This window comes from Corvus moneduloides, chromosome 14 (genome assembly GCF_009650955.1).
Source record: "Corvus moneduloides isolate bCorMon1 chromosome 14, bCorMon1.pri, whole genome shotgun sequence".
NCBI lineage: Eukaryota > Metazoa > Chordata > Aves > Passeriformes > Corvidae > Corvus > Corvus moneduloides.
Genome location: NC_045489.1, coordinates 115,456 through 131,513, shown reverse-complemented (window position 1 = coordinate 131,513; position 16,058 = coordinate 115,456). Strand labels below are relative to the sequence as shown.

General features: G+C 47.6%; 1 protein-coding gene across 6 annotated transcripts in view; it reads left to right on the top strand.

The window, feature by feature from the left end:
* The window catches only part of ARHGEF6 (Rac/Cdc42 guanine nucleotide exchange factor 6), a 39,048-nt gene that overhangs the window by 8,156 nt on the left and 14,834 nt on the right, over positions 1–16,058 (top strand). For 3 of the 6 annotated variants that reach the window (XM_032123760.1, XM_032123761.1, XM_032123764.1), the window contains 9 exons: positions 909–993; positions 5,631–5,758; positions 6,171–6,372; positions 8,932–9,002; positions 10,190–10,284; positions 10,935–11,030; positions 11,836–11,958; positions 13,261–13,399; positions 15,268–15,327. In XM_032123760.1, the coding sequence (XP_031979651.1) occupies positions 909–993; positions 5,631–5,758; positions 6,171–6,372; positions 8,932–9,002; positions 10,190–10,284; positions 10,935–11,030; positions 11,836–11,958; positions 13,261–13,399; positions 15,268–15,327 (999 nt within the window). Of the gene's footprint in view, positions 1–908; positions 994–4,471; positions 4,550–5,630; positions 5,777–6,170; positions 6,373–8,931; positions 9,003–10,189; positions 10,285–10,934; positions 11,031–11,835; positions 11,959–13,260; positions 13,400–15,267; positions 15,328–16,058 lie in introns of those variants that run through there. The other 3 variants (XM_032123765.1, XM_032123763.1, XM_032123762.1) reach the window with 3 other exon arrangements.

Here is a 16,058-nt window from a genome sequence, read left to right as displayed (position 1 = left end):
TTGGAGGTGTTTGTAATTAGATGGTGTCTGTCAGGAGAGCTTTAAAATCATCTTTCCTGTTCATGGGATTTGTGTATCTGTGGTCTCCATCTGCAAGACAACATGTATTTGGGGATTATCAGATGGTGCCATGGTGGTAGCATCAAGAGGGTATCTCTTTGTATCTCTTATCTTTGCTTCATTGATGGTAGGATTTGTACAGTCTGTATGAAGTTGAGAGCATTTTTCAGGTGTTAGAGGGGGTTGAAGTGTTTTGGAAACTCAAACTGCCCCTCATTATACTGGTGATGATTTCTGAAGTGTACAAGGTTCAGGTTATCAATCATGGAAAATAAGCCCTTGCTAACCATGTATTTCTGTTTTGCCATTGAGGATTAGCAACATCAAATTCTTTAGGGTGAAATTTTGGTATATAAGATAACTGGGTTTGTCTTCCTGTAAAAAAGTGTAAATGTATATATTGCAGTAGCAGAAAATTCCATGTGTGTTAATTCTGCTGTGGAAAATATGTGTGTGTTTATACATAGCTCTCTGTATGTACAGCCTCAATCTCTTCAGCTTTCAATAACAAAAATAGCAATAAAATCTTTCCTTCCCTCAAGGCCAGCAATAACCTTCTCAGTGATTTTCAGAGGAGTCTCTGCTCTGCAGACAGCACTGATTCCTTCCCTGTTCCCAGCATTACACTCCAAATACTTCTGGGTCCCCCTGCCCTTCCCACGCCGCCTGCCAGTGGTGCCCCAGGAATTCTCTGTCTGCAAAGCAAATGGACTTGTCAGCCCTGAATAAGCACCCTGTCCCTGTAGAGACATAGGGGCTGCCTAATCCTCACCCTCCAGCATCGTGGGCGGCTCCAGCAGCCAGAGTGAGATGTTTTGGGCTCAACTGATTGAGTTCATCTTTCACAGGTGTTTGATCCACATGATTTGTACACTGGAGATCAGTTCTCCAAGGTCCTGAGCACGTTAACAGCTGTAAATAAAGCTACTGAAGGTAAGAAAAAAGAGGTCCTTTTGTTGTAATTTCAAACTATTTCTCATGTGTATGCAGGGCCAGTTTTTGGTTTTTTGCTAATTCCTGATTTATGGTGATTTCTGGAGGTTTGTCAAATTGTGCACCCAGCACTGATGGCTGACAGTGGATGGTGGGATTGGTATTTCAGGCTTCTACCAACTCAGGGTTAAATTGTGACGTTTCAGAGTTGCTGTGTGAACTCTGCAGAGCTCGATTATCACTTTACACTGAGGGACCTCTGCTCAGTTTTGACAGTATTAAGGGACTTCAAAGTAGGTCAGCGTAAGGGATCCTCAATGTAAATGAGCATGCACCTCCCAAAATGCAAATACCAGATTTTAAAGAGTGTGTTTTAAAGCTGAAGAGAAAAACAGCTCCATCTGCATAATACCTTTCCTGAATGTCAAAACAAATGTTGTTGCTAGTTGCTCAGTCAATTGTATTGATGTTTTTCTCTCCTCTCCCTGGTTCCATGGAGTAGGCTCCTGGATCTGGGAATCAAGCTGATGGCTTGTCCTGCATCCCTGGGAGCAGGAGTAGGCTGCTGAAGCAAAACAAATCAGCTCATCCTGATTCCATCCCAGATATGTAGCTGTTCCCTACAGATTGCTTTAAAATGATATTTAGTAGCATAGGCTGTGAAAGGAGAAGTTCAACAGGGAGGACAGTGGCACAGTGGTGCTCTGGGGAGGGGTGAGAGGACCGGGGTCTCCTTTATGAGGGGATGAGGAGCAGGTCTGCCTGGTGCTGGGAAGACTTCACAGCCTCTTGTCATACAGGTGGTTTAGGACAGACTCCTGCACACCCACCAAAGTCCAGCACCAGAAGAGTTCCATTTCCCTGTTGCAGGTTACATTTGAGGTGATTTAAGGAGGAAATTTCAAAATGAAAACTCATTATTTTCCTCTCATGGGAAGTCTTTCCTTTTGGCTTGCTGCATTTTGCCTATACATTATATAAACTGGTGTATGAATTATCATGCATATATTGTACATCAACATACATAATAATATGTCTAATAATAATATATATTGTATAATAATAATAATAGTATATATTTTTACACACCCCCCTATGATTTGTGCACACATATATGTGTGTGTCTGTGTGTATAATGCTGCTCCGAAGAAATTCAGGTTCTGAGGATGCTGTTCTGCAGCTAGGACTCAGCTCTGCTGACAGCTCACTCCATAGAAGTTTGGGAATGGGAATTTGGCCTCAGCATGCCATCTTCCTGCCTCAGCACCTCCTCCCAGCCCCTCACCACTCAATTACCAACAGCACCCGCTGACCCTGTGTAGAAGCTCTTGCAGTTCAGTGTGATAGGGGATATGTATAAAATGTAGGTTAACTCAACTGGGAACAACTTCTGCAAATGCTGCTGTTGTGATTGATATTTACTTCATTATTCTGAAAGTGAAAAGAGAGAGAAACTTTCTTGCCTCTGTCCTTACCTGTTGTTGGACTGGAGGGGTGTGATGGGGTGTGTGCTGACAGGGTGACAAGGCTGCAATGCCGTTCTCAGGTCAGTCCCCTTATTTACAGTCCCAACTCATTCTTCCAGCCACCCCTGTTCCAGCTCAGCCCGGGACAGGGCTTTGCTGGGGAATAGTTCCTATCATACGTCACTGATGGGGCTATAGAGAAGTTGGCATCCTCTTGGTTTCATGGCAAACATCTGTTTGAACATATGCTTTCTGTGTTTAAATGTTAAAAAGCACAATGCCTGCAATATAACTAGCTGCTCAGGCAGAGAGCACCCTTGGGAAGAGTACAGGGTAAAATAAATACGTGTCTAAATAATTTGCTTTTTGGTGGCTTGGCTAAATTCCTGAGGAGCAGGAGCCTGTGTCCTACAAACTGCTTTTGCAGATGTTCCAGTTTGTCTGTCTTGCCAGAGGCCATGGTCTGAATAGAGCATCAGGATAAGCCTGGTACTAGCTACTGCAGTTGCTGCTGTCGCCAAGGCTCTGACATGCTTGCACATCCCAACACCTGCAGCTCTGCTGCATCCCAACATCCTGGTTGGAGGCAGAGGGAAGTAGGTGTCAGCTAAGGAAACGCTGTGGGAACGCATTTCTGAGCATCTATTTGAAGTCCAAATCCTTGTGTCTTCATGGATCTTTTTGTGCAGATAACTGGAGGCATAATTTGTAGCAGATAAACTTTTAGTTCAGCAGCTGTCCATCAAAACGCAGCAACACAGAGCTTGATGCTTTTATCTGCAAGAGAGGGCAGGGAAGGAAAACCAGCTGTGCTAGATCAGACAAGGCTCATCTGCCAAAAATAGTGTAGGAATGTGAGCAGAAAACCCAGCTATTTTAACCATAGTTTAAGCAACATATGGCAGCAGTGTTCCATGCTGGACCAGGCATAAAATAGGACACTGTCACGATGCAATATAAATGATACACTTCCCTGCCAAACTGTCAAAGGCAGTTTTGCATTTGTTTCTAGGTTGCTGCAGATATTTATAAAAGCTTTGGAAGATTGGGAGGGGCAGGGAGGATCATAAAATCGACAGTAATGGAGTAATTTCCGTGGGACTGTGGCTGATGACTTGAATAAGCGAAGTCTGGACTCAGGATTTATGCCCTCCCTTTCAGAAGGCATCAGGGGAAGAATATCTCACACTGGCAGCCAGCCACACCCCTGGCCTGTGAGTCACCAAGAGCAGCCAAAACCGCTCCTGCTCAAATATCAGGATGCTTCAGAGAGAGAAACCCACTCTGTTGGCAAAGTGGGTTTTACATGGAGAGGGATTTTGCAGTTGCTGCAGCCCAGGAATCTGGGAATTCACCCTGCGGTCGTAACAAGCAGGGCAAGAGAGAAAACTGACTGACTGACAGCACATAAGGTTTGCCATGGATGTTGTCCATTGCTGGAACACAGACTGGCTAGCCGGGTGTGTGGATATGGCATGGCTGGGCTTTGTAAGACAGCAGCACCTGGAAGTCGTAGTCACGGACCTGGTCCCCACTGTGCAAGGAGTAGGAGAGAGACAAAGCAAGTCTCTTCCACAAGAGCTCACAGTTTGTGTTGCTCCAGGTCCAATCTAAGGATGAGGTGTTTTCCTATTGAAACAAAAATCCTCTGAGGAGCATAAAAGCCCAGCTGAGTTCCTGTAACTCCCACCAAATTTCCCCTTCAGAATGAGTTTTCCATGCTGGCATTCAAAGTGGAGGAGAATGGAGGAAAAGCAGCCTTGCAGTTTGTCTTTTCCGATTTCTGCGCACATTTGGTGGCTGGATCACCCTCTCCTCTTGCAGTGTTTTCAAGGCAGAACTCCAAACGTGGTCCACGGACTTGCACACCCAGCACAAGGATTCCTGCAGACTGCTCTTCTCTGCTCTGCTTTTGAGGTCCACGGACATGTGAGGTTCCACTGCAGGTGGAAAACTGCAGCTCTGGAATGCAGAAGTGTCCTAAAATCTGAAGAGAAGCTACAAGACCAATCTTAAAAGTCCTTCACAGTTTACTGAAGTGATAATATGTGCTGTTGTGTCTTTTGAGCACCATGGAACACAGAATGGAGGTGATAAGAGTGGTGTCCCACATTGTGGTGTGGGGTACAGTAGCAGTGAAGTACTGGCAATTATTGGGTGGCTTGAGTCCCAAGTTTTTACCCCTCTGCAGCATCCAGCAGGATGCTGAGGCTGAGTGCTGCCAGGTCCTGCAGGATCTGGAACTGCTCATAGCAGCAAGGCCACTGACTCAGTCTCTGCACAGTTAGGACCAGGAAACTTTTTACCCTCTGGCAACTTTTTCAGTGTTAATATAGAAACAAATCACTAATTATGAAAACAGGTGTGTCAGAGCAGCAGCATTGCCTCCAGCATCAGGTGGGGACAGAAACAGGCCTAAAGATTGGTTTGCAAAGCAAGGAGCTCTGAGTGTTTGAAGGAGGCAGCTCCAAGAGCTGCTGGGATGATCTGAGCCTTTCCATGGGCAGTTCATCTCCTGGCCATGACACTCCTGTCCTTCCTTGGCGTGGCTTGAATCCCTCTCTCACATGACTAATGGCAGCCGTCCATGAACAGCAATCAAAATAGTGCCTAGCCTCTTTCAGCTGGATAATGAACCCAGAGGGACTTCTCTAAATAGAGGAGCAATTGTGTGGACCAACTGTTCAGCATTCCTCCCCACTCAGCGGGATAGCCCACACTGCAGCTGCAGAGGTGACCTAAGAGCACTCACTGGAGAGCTAAACTTTGACACACCTTCAACAGTGCTTACTTGCATCCCAGAAACATTCCCAGTAGGGAATCACTGTACTGAGTACTATTCTGCTTTCCTACAGTTTTAAGGGGGATTTCAAAGAACTACTGCAATTGAATGTGTGGCTGCAGAGCTGGCGCAACCTAGGAGTGCCTCAGGATGCAATTTAACTTCTTCCATGATGGAAGGGTTATCCCAGCCCAGAAAACCACCCTCACTGCTGACTGGGAGTACCCACACTGCAGATGTCATGCACTTGCTATCTTGCTCTGATAGATGCTCTTTGAACTGTTGTGCCCTGTTCCTGTTTTCTTTGCAGGCTTTACTCTTTGCTTTGCTGTGATGTGGAGGGATGGTGGACAGCTGGGTAAAACTCAGACGTTGTTTTGTTTCCCCAGATCAGCTGTCCAAAGGGCCATGTTCACATCTGTCCTCTCTTAACTCTGCGGCTGGAGACCCCCAGAGTGACTCCAACGGCACAGCTTCCCAGTCAGCAAGGGTGTTACGGAGGCAGTCCAAGCCTGTGGTACCCTTTATTTAACATGTAATCGTGGGTTTGATGGCCTTGGGGGTAGAGGAGTGTGATTGGTACCTCTGGTTCAGCATCAGAGGTTGTTCTCCCCTGATCTCCATCATGGGTTTGCTGCCTCACCTGGAGAGAGTCCCGCAGCTTCTCCAAACTGCAATGTTTCTCTGTGTGACATGAGGAGAGTGACTCTTATCTGCCACCCATTGCACTGGGAAACTAAATTAATGCTTGGGAGGGACCTTGTGGTCCTCTGAAGGGAGTGTTTACGTAACAGCAAGATATTATTGCTTGTTATACAGAGCAATACTTAAAAAACAGCTGTCACAACAGAGAAGAACAATGGCTTGTCCTAGTGGTTTCTGCTTTTTTTTGACTATTTACTGATGTTTTTCCACATTTTTTTCCTTAGGAGATGACCGAGAATGGCAGTCATCAGCTGGTGGTAAAGGCCAGGTTCAATTTTAAGCAGACCAATGAGGATGAACTCTCTGTTAACAAAGGAGACATTATTTATGTCACCCGAGTTGAAGAAGGGGGCTGGTGGGAAGGGACCTTGAATGGAAAAACAGGCTGGTTCCCAAGTAACTACGTCAGAGAAATCAAATCCACTGGTAAGCAAGTTGCTTTCAAGGGCTGATTGAATGACAGTAGTATAATGCAGTGAGGACCCTTGTGCCTTTGGGAAATTGCTGCTATTTATTAAGGACCGTTTGTGTACTTCAGGCAGCTGGGCTAATGGAAGGACGAAAGGAAGGGCAAAGCCTAGTCTTTCAGATGAGTTGCTTGAGAGCTGCTTCACCCTCTTCCCAGCACATTGTGCCTTTCTGTTGCTCCCCCCAAGCCTCAGCAGCATGGAAGCAGTGATATTATCAGACAATGAGGACAGAGATGGATGTGGGTCCTGTTTGCCCTGGGGAGCCATCAGGTCATTCCAGCATCTGAGCACAGAACTAGCTTTTTGTTAGAGACCTTGGTCAGGCAATGTATTTGTGTTTGATCCTGGCTTTTCAGGCATCAGTGGAATGGATGCTCACCATCATGGTGTGGAATATGACAAAAACTGCATGGCCACAGGGCATGGTCCATAGTGATGGCTGATTTCACAGGGTACATTTTTCCCCAGATGATTTTGCTGCAATATTGAGAAAGGAAGAGGGAGGGGATGATCCATCTGATGTCATCTGCCTTTATTGAGCTTTGTCTTGAGTGTCCTTAACATTAACATTTTCTGTGATGTGGCTATACGCAGACGTAGGGTGATAATAATGTGAAGCCCCTGGCCAACTGCCCTGTGGCATTACACATCCATTCACGCAGCTCACCCAGGCCTTTTTGTGAGATTAAACTGGTTTTTTGCAAAATGGAACTTAGCTCCTTAATGTACCTTGAGGACTTACCATAGACAGAGACCAGTTGTGTGCTTGGTGCTGGTTCTATGGCTCAAGATCTGCTCTGGCCTCAAACAATGAGATACCAGCAGGGGTCTGCAAATTAGCTGCAAAATGTGCAGCCCCTGTTAGACATCCTTTCTTCCACACTTGCAAAAACAAAGCAAAGGAGGGAAGAAAAAAATTCATGATTTAATGCTCAGAATTAGGTCAGTTTTTATTTAATTCTAAATGAAAAAAATCATTGTTAGGATATCTCATCTCTCGCTGTTTCCCTCTGGGAAATGATGTCTGAGCTGGAGCAGGACATTGCAGCAGGGATTGAAGGCATGTCTGGCACAACTCAGGAATCACTAATCAACTCAGTGAGGGGAGAAGAGAGATGTTTTAAACAAAGGAGAATAAACTTGAGTCCTATAGGGAAAATCAGATGGGAGCTGCATGAAATGACAGTACCTCACTGAAGTGAAGGGCCAGTCTCCCATAGGTCCTGATGTAAGAGCCCATCAGATTTTTCTGTCTGCAGAGCTTTTCCCTCCAGATCCTCTCTTGGCACCATTTCACGTCAGGACAGTTCATTGCCCTGGTGTCTGCATGCTCAGGAGATGTGGCTGCATTACAAGTGAGCAATGAGGGACCATCAGTAAACCCTCCATGCCCCAGGAGCACTGCCGGGGCTGCAGCTGGCAGGGAGCTGCTTTTCCCATCTCCACAGTGTAAGACTTGTCACTCTGAATGGAGTTGTTTTTCAGCAGTGTCCTTGCCTCTGCTCTGTCCTAGGTGTGTCCTTTGGGTGGAAATATTCTGTGAGTCTGTGAAATAACGTGGAGGTGAGCTCCTCTGAGTCTTTAGATGAGGCACAGAGCTCCTGGCTGGAAGTGACAGGAAGCACTGCAATGGCAGTAATTAGAAAGTACATCAGGCTGCAGCTTCCAGATGCTAAATGTATCAATTTCAAGCTTCTCCCCTGCTATCAGTGGGAAAGTAATTGCCTTGTGTGAGCGACTGCAGGGAGACAGGAGAGCCTGGCTGCTCCACGTGGCATGGAGCTGTTTAAGTATGTACAGAGTGGCCTGGGCTGTGGCAGCCTTGCACGGCCTTCCTGTCCCAGTCCAGAGGGGTGATGGTGTTGCTGGGAAAGCCGTGCTGCTGGCAGAGAAGGGGCTTCTCTAAGGAAGGAACAGTGGAGCAAGAACTTGTCCGTGTGTGTGTGTGTGTGTGTGCACATATGTACAGATGCTGGAGGCATCCACAGGGATTTAGCAAATGCAGAATGAGAATGGATTTCCAGGTTTTTGGGAGCTCTTCATTTAAATCTAATTTCATTCAGAGAAGGATTTGGCATCACAAGTGACTGCAGAGATCAGAGTTCAGCATATTGATTGGGGTTGGCTTCAATCACCTGGAAAAAAACACAATATCTCTCATTTCTGACAGACACCCAGTTTTAAAACCAAATTTAGTGGGCCAGGTGAAGCCACACTGTAGTTCCAAACAGTGCCAGATACTGGGCTGCTGCCAGGGATTTTGGAGCAAACCTGGACATTGGTTGGCAGAGGCTGCACGAAGCTCCTGGTGTGACTCGCTTGGCTGCCGTCAGTGTTGTGCATGCCACTGCTTTGATCCTAGTTTTTTGTGAAATGGGGAAACAAACCCTTCAATTGAAGTTTTGTGGTCACAGGGGTGAAGTTACATTTGCTGGACATGATGTGGCAGTGTCTTTTCCTGGTGGAATAATGAGAGCTGTGCACTGTAATTTATTCATGGGTTTTTTTTGTGCAGATAAACCACTCTCTCCCAAAGCATTAAAAGGGCTAGAAAACACTCAGCTGACAAAGAATTATTACCCTGTGGTAAGTTTTAAAGTGCTGATCATACATTTTAATAAGTACCATGTTATTTATCTTCTGAACTGGCTCCTTCCCTTAAAAATCATTGAAGCAATTTGTAACAATTGGGGATGTGGCTCTGTGTTTAAATGCAGCTGTTTCCATTCCCTGGATTCAAGGCCATTGAGACAATAAACCACAAATGGAAGTGGCTGCAAGATGTCAAAAGTAGAGGCTTGAAGTAGACAACTGAGGTAGTTAAGGAGAGGTGACAACTTTCAGATCAATGCGGGGGGATAAGGCACAGTATTTCCTGTTGATAAAGAACGGGAGATAATGTCATGGTGTAGGCAAGCCAGATCAGGGCTCTGGTCCCTGTCTTAGGTTTGGCTGGAGCTGTTATACCCCAAGGTGCCTGTCCTGTGCCTCTGCCAGCAGCTGCAGCCCTCGGAGGACAGGCAGCTGCCAGAGCTCATGGCCTGGCTTTGTAACTGGACTTGGCTTTGGAGCAGGTTCATAGCCTGCCAGGCCATGAACGGCTGCTGCAGAATGGGTGGGGAAACATCCCCTCCTCTACATATTGCTGCCGAAGCAAGGAGATCTGGCAAAGCAGGGGCAGTTACCTTCACTGCCTGTGCCCAGGAGCCCTGGAGTGAACCCTGTGGTGTAGGAGAGTGAAGATGCCTCGTGTGAGCATCCCTGGCTCTCAGTGTTGGAGCTGAATCCTGCTCATCAGTATGTCTAAATATATTTCAAGCAAAGCAAAGCAGAAACAGTTTGTCCAGGGAGCTGGAAACCACCTCCACTGTCTGAAAAACTGGAGTGCTGACTGGGAGCGTGCAGGAGGCACTGGGTTTGCCTGCTATGCGGCCAGAGACAAATCAGCTGCTGAGATGGATTAGCAGGACCAAACCCAGATCACCACATCCCTGAAGTGGTGAACGAGGTGTGCCTTGGCTTGATTTGCCACAGAAGCCATCCTTGGTGCAGCTTTTAACACCTGCTTTCCAGGCCTTCTCAAGTTCGCAAAGTAAAATCTCAGTATTTGACCACCAGGACTTTCCTGGGTGTTCTGGGTTCTGCATTAAGAAACGTGATTTGTGGACCTAAAATACACTTCCATGCTTTTCCAGACTTGGAAGCTGATGTCATGTTCTTTTGACTAGTTTGCTAGTACATAAATCTTCTGAGTGCTCTGTCTCTCACCCTAGGTGTTGCAAAATATTCTGGAAACAGAACGAGATTATGCAAAGGAACTACAGTCACTTCTGGGAACTTACTTAAGACCCCTCCAGTCTTATGATAAGTAAGATATAAGGGCATCTGAGGTGGAGAGGACACTGTGGGAGCCTTGGGGTGTCATGGACAGAGGGCACATGTTTAGACATTGTCCAGTCAGGAGAGATGGGAGAGTGGCCTCCGTATTTCAGTCACTTCTCCCTTCCCAAAATCTTCATGTGGGAAAATTTCTTGTGTTCTCAGCCTTGTAGGCCTAAATGAGGGTGGTAGGAGAGTGACTCGCAGGATGACAGAAACAGGCACATTAGCTTTGGGAACATCCAATCTCACTAAAGGAACAAAGCAGCCCCTACCCGTAGGACCCTCCTCCCATAGGGAAATCCATAGCATGAATCCCTGAAGACAAAACTGTCTCTGTGTCTGTGCACACACCTCCCTCCCCACCTCTGGCTGAAATCCCATCTGTCTGTGTCTATTAGACAGCTAAAGATCTGTGAAGATTAGTGTGATTAAGTGATTAAAATCCAATTAAGATAATCCTTGGCAGCAGACGTCTTCTCCAGGAGACTGCGGACTGTAGCTCACAGATCATGAATTTTGTGTATCTGGAGAAGGAGAAATTTTTGTGTCATTTTGGAAGGGCTGCTTACGAATAAAAATGGTATGCTCCTGAGAGCAACTTCTCTTTAATGCTGACTGGTGATGTGGCTCTTGTAGGCTCAGCGCGGGGGACATCGCAGCATTGCTGGGAAACATGGAAGAAATCTCTGCTTTTCAGCAAACACTGAACCAAGCCTTGGAAGAAGTTTCAAAGTAAGTTTGTGTCGTATCACTGAGGTTGTTAAGCTTTTAAACTGTAGCTAAAAATAATAGAAAGACATGTTCATTAATGTTCCTCCTAGCTGCTGTCTTAGACTTGTTAAATATAGAAGAAAATAACAGGATTGAGGAAAGGTGCCAGGCAGTGCTTTGGCAGGAGGAAAGGTAGAAGGAACTCTTACCTTTCTGCTGTTAAGGCATCTGCAGAATGAGTGTCACTAGACCTGACACAGAAGTGTGGCTAACCCAAAGATGCAGGCACATGCAGGGTGGGAGATCTGGCAGGCAAGAAGATGGGAATTGCCAGGGAGCAAAGAGCAAATTATTAGAGGTGATAATTTCCTGCAGGCAGGCTGACAGACACATTTAGCCTTAGCTAAGGGCTGAAAAGAGATGGGGAAAGACTGAATACTGGGAATATATTCAGGTTGTGGCTTCTCTTTCTTTATCCACCTTTTCATATTCAGGGGCAGCCCAGAGAGTGGGACCCTAGTTCTTTCAAGCACAGCGCCATCATCCCAGCTGTAGCTTTGCTAGTGAGACAGATCAGGCTGAGTCACAGCTTGTCTTAGGCTGTGATGCTCACTGTCTGCACCACAGAAACCCAGACCCACCTGAGGATCCCCCTCTTCCGCCTCCCCAGGTGGCAAGTGTGGGTATTTTGCTCAGTGCTGCAGTTATCAGGTGATGTGGGAACGTCCCTGTGCAGTGGGTAGTTCCTGGGCAGGTCTCTGAGAGTGCTGTAGCTTCAGGGTGCAGATCCAGAGGCTTAACCTGGCTGGTGTGTTGGTGTCTCTAGGCTCCCCGAGAACCAGCAGCGTGTGGGAGGCTGTTTCATGAACCTGATGCCCCAGTTCCGCTCCCTGTACCTGACGTACTGTGCTAACCACCCTTCAGCGGTGAATGTCCTCACACAGCACAGGTGAGTGATGGAGAAGGCGATTCAGACTCCTTTAAAAAGTTGACTTTTGTTATTAATACTTGGCCTGGCATGGCTGTTGACCTGTGTTTTGACAATAGGGCGAGGGGATTTCCTGCTGCTGGAAAAACTGCTGGGGCTTTGGGCTCTTCAGCAGAGCCTTTCAGCTTCAGCATGAAGACAACTCACTGCTCGTGTTCAGAGCTGATCTCACAGGTCCTTTTTGCACACAGATGACTCCCACCTTGGGTCAAACAGGGAGCCTCAGCTCTGGCAGTACCATCTCCTGTGATTGTTACTTGCCAAAGGATCCAGTTGCTGTTTCAGACCCACTGCTCAAGTGCTCACACACTGACAAATGGGAGGGTGTTCCCCTATGGCACCGTGGTGGGGGGCACATTGTTGCAGAAGGAGGATGGTCATCAAGTCACCCAGTTACCCAGTTTATTAATTGAGCTTCTATTCAACCAAATGGTTGATTTTCAGAGTCATTGGCAGATCACATTAATAACATCTTTCTTCAGTGTGACCCACATGAGTAAGCACTTAAACTTCTGTGATGTTCTGCTCAAGAGTGTGCCAAGCCAAGATGCTACCACTGTGTCATCCCTAATGCAGGTTAGCTGTCCTCCCTGCAATGATGGGAAAGCCAGGACCACATCCATAGTGTTTACGTCTTCCCATTCTGCAATGGGAAGTCGCAATGTATTTACTCACCTGCTGAAATCCAGCTTTAATTCAGTGTAACAACAAGCCTGGCTCCAGCAAATGACTCATTCATGTGATTCCTCAGTCTGACCCCTTTTCCTAAATCAACCAAAGAATCAGCTTTGGCAGGTGTGCTGACGCACACAAGCCATATTTTCTGGAGCAATGTGCATGCAAACAATGTATCACAGCTTCCAGCGGGGTCCCAGTGCATTGCTGCAGCCTCCTTCAGCACAGCACCAGCCTATGCAGCTCCCCCTGTCCCCATCCACCACTAGATACCTGGCCCTGTGCCACCTTGCTGTGCTGGGAGACCAGCTTCTGGCAGCAATGTGCCCCAGGGGCTGTGCATTCCAACACCTGTGGCCACACAGCATCCTCTCCTGCTTTCCAGGGGTGAAGGGTCTTGCTTGGTGGGAAGCTCCCAGCTCCCTGCCTGCTCCATGGGGTTGGTGGTGGTGGGGGTGCTCAGAGGGGAGTTTGTGCTGCGTTCAAAGAGGCCCAGCTCAGAGCAGAGCCCTGGCCATCTGGAGACTGTGGGGGCAGCAAAACATGGCCCTCAGCTCTGAGACCCCTCCTTGTTGTCTCTTTTTATAGTGATGAGCTGGAGAAGTTCATGGAGAGCCAGGGTGCGGCCAACCCAGGCATTCTCATCCTGACCACAAGCCTCAGCAAACCCTTCCTGAGGCTGGATAAATACGTGACACTGCTGCAGGAGCTGGAGCGGCACATGGAGGTAGGTGGGGTGTGGGGCTGCTGGGCAGGCTCTGCCCCTTGATTCTGCCAGAGCTGCTCCCTGAGCTTCAAGACATGCCTCTGCCTCTTGGTATTTGAGCACTATGAGGCTAAAAGTACTTACCACGCCTCCAAGGAGATGTCCCACGTCCCCCAGACATCATCCACCTTTCAGATTAAAAGTGAGAAACCGGTGGAAGAGTTTTGAGGAATGTTAAGGAAATGCATTGACTGCTCTTCACCCCAGCCCTTCCTCAAAGATGGGCCATTTCCAGCACAAGTAAAAGCAGAGTCTAGAGTTGGGCTGCAGCTGCTATTTATTTGCACAGCCGGGAATAAATCTGTGGTTTTGTTATCATTTGATGAGATTCCTAAGCCTGGCCACTCACTCCTGTGGCTTGCCGGCACATCCCCACCCCTTGCCCCAGGGTTGTGCTCCTGGGTGGAGGCAGAGCTGCACAGACAGACATGGATCTGGCAGCCAGCACAGACACAGGGGTGGAGAGCAAGTCCCTGGGAGCAGGGAGTATAGCCAGGGGCACAAAGACTTCCTTGGCAAGAAGCAGGTCTGCCTCAGGGCATTTCTTGCCCCAGGGACTGTAGAGATCTCTGCTACTCGCTGCTGGTGCACTCTAGCTGCAGGAAGGCAAAACTCAGGGGTGGTGCAAGGGGGTGAAGGAAACAGAAGTAACAGTCTGTTTTTAACCAAGTTTGCTTTTTCCCCTCATCCAGTTTTAATTACCAGTTAATTCAGCACACTTATCCATGACGTACAATTGAGCCAAAGGATTAAAACCTCTATGCTTGAGCCAGGGATATTCCTGCATAGGAGAAAGCATGAGAGCCTGCAGGGTAGGAACACTCCAGACCTACCTGTACCCTCTCACCTGGCTGAGCTGAGCTACAGGGACTGAGCTGAGCCTGGCTGCAGCCACCATGCCCATGCAGGGATAATGCACTCTTTGCAGGATATGCATTGTGCTCTTTGCCTGCTCTTTGCAGGCTGTTCAGCAGTGGATTTGGGGACACATCACTTATTTCTCTTAGTTTCTAAGGTGAGTGTGGGAATTTTGTTGCATGAATTAGTAGGGCTGAGGTTTAAGCTGTGATGCTGCAGGCTATATGCAGTGTGGATGTACACCACAGCATTCCCTGCGCTGCTGTACAGCTACTGAGGGGGCAGGTGTGTTCAAGGCAGCCACTCGTCCCACATTCCACATGAGCAATCCCAGGCTGCAGGGACAGCTCCATCACAACCAAGACACCTTATGATTTGCTTGGCATGAGGACTTGGTGGTGAGGAGCAGGCCCCTAGATCCAGGAGAAAATTCTGGGAGAGTACTAGCATACAGCTGTGGTCAGAGATAAGGGGCAGCATTCTGCTTTTACCTGGCCCAAGAGCACTCTGCTCAGACATGCCTTCCCTTAAACCCAGAGGTGAAGCCCCCTTGATGCTCATGGATTTCTGCTCTTGATGGGGCAGTGCCTGGAATACCTGGCACATCAATGGAAGTTTCCTTCCTGAAGGTGCACCCTGTACCACTTCCTGTTTTCACTGATTTTTCTTTGCAAGTCAGATTTGTTCTAAGTCCAATCATACCTACTCTTGCTCTGGCCACTCTACACTGATTAAATTGGTATCAGTGAATTGCATAGCTGCCTTTAGCCATGCCATGTTGAAGTGGATGGTGGGGAAGGTACCCGGGGGACTTTGAGCTCTTCCTGACTCCCATGCTGCCTGTATCCTCAGCCCTGGGTGTACTGGGACAGTGGGTGACGCTCAGGATGGGTGATACTCAGGGTGGGTTGATGCTCAAGGGTGGGTTCCGCTGGTGCTGGTGACTGAGGAATTTGCTCTCCCTTCACTAGGAGGCGCATGCAGATCATGAAGATGTTTTGAAAGCTGTCACATCCTTCAAGTCCCTTGTGGTAGGTGGCAATTCTTAAAATAGAGCTCTCCATTTCTGGTCTGCATTTCATAAAGAATGAGTCAAGCCTGACATTTTTCTCCCCGTTAGAAAACAAAGGTCTTCTGGAATGGAAAAGATGGGTTACAAAGAAACTTAATTTCACATTTCAACCCTAGAGCTGCTCCTCTGGCTGTGGCAAGAGCACCCTGGCTCTATGGTCCCCTCTGCTGCTGAAAGCCACATGTGGACCGTGGTGACAGCAGGGTCCCTTTCATCTCCTGTTGCGTCCATTCCCTAATCACCTGCCACCTGAAACTAGATTGCCCTTGCTCATTGAGGGAGTAGTTAGCACAGCTGTGACTGACTCCAGTGCTGGTGCCAATGGGAATTTCCCCTCTGAGCCCATGGAGTAACTCTTGATTTTGCTGAGGTTTGCTCCACGGGCATTGGGAGGCTTGGACCACATTCCAGTAATTTGTGGCTCCAGGTGCCATTGGTGGGGAACAGAGAGGAGGGATGACTCAGAGACAACAAACCTATTTCTGTGAACTCTGTCACCTGCACCCCTCAAAGTCCTGCTGCACTGAGATGAAATAGAGGGGGGAAAGCCATCTGAGTGCACTAAGGTTTTACCTGGAAAAGCTTTTTTTGGTTATTAAAAAAGCTGTAGTCTCTCTTGCTTTGTAGCCACATATATATATATATATCCACTCCAGATCTATAACCACTCCAGCTATGGCCCAGCTTCCT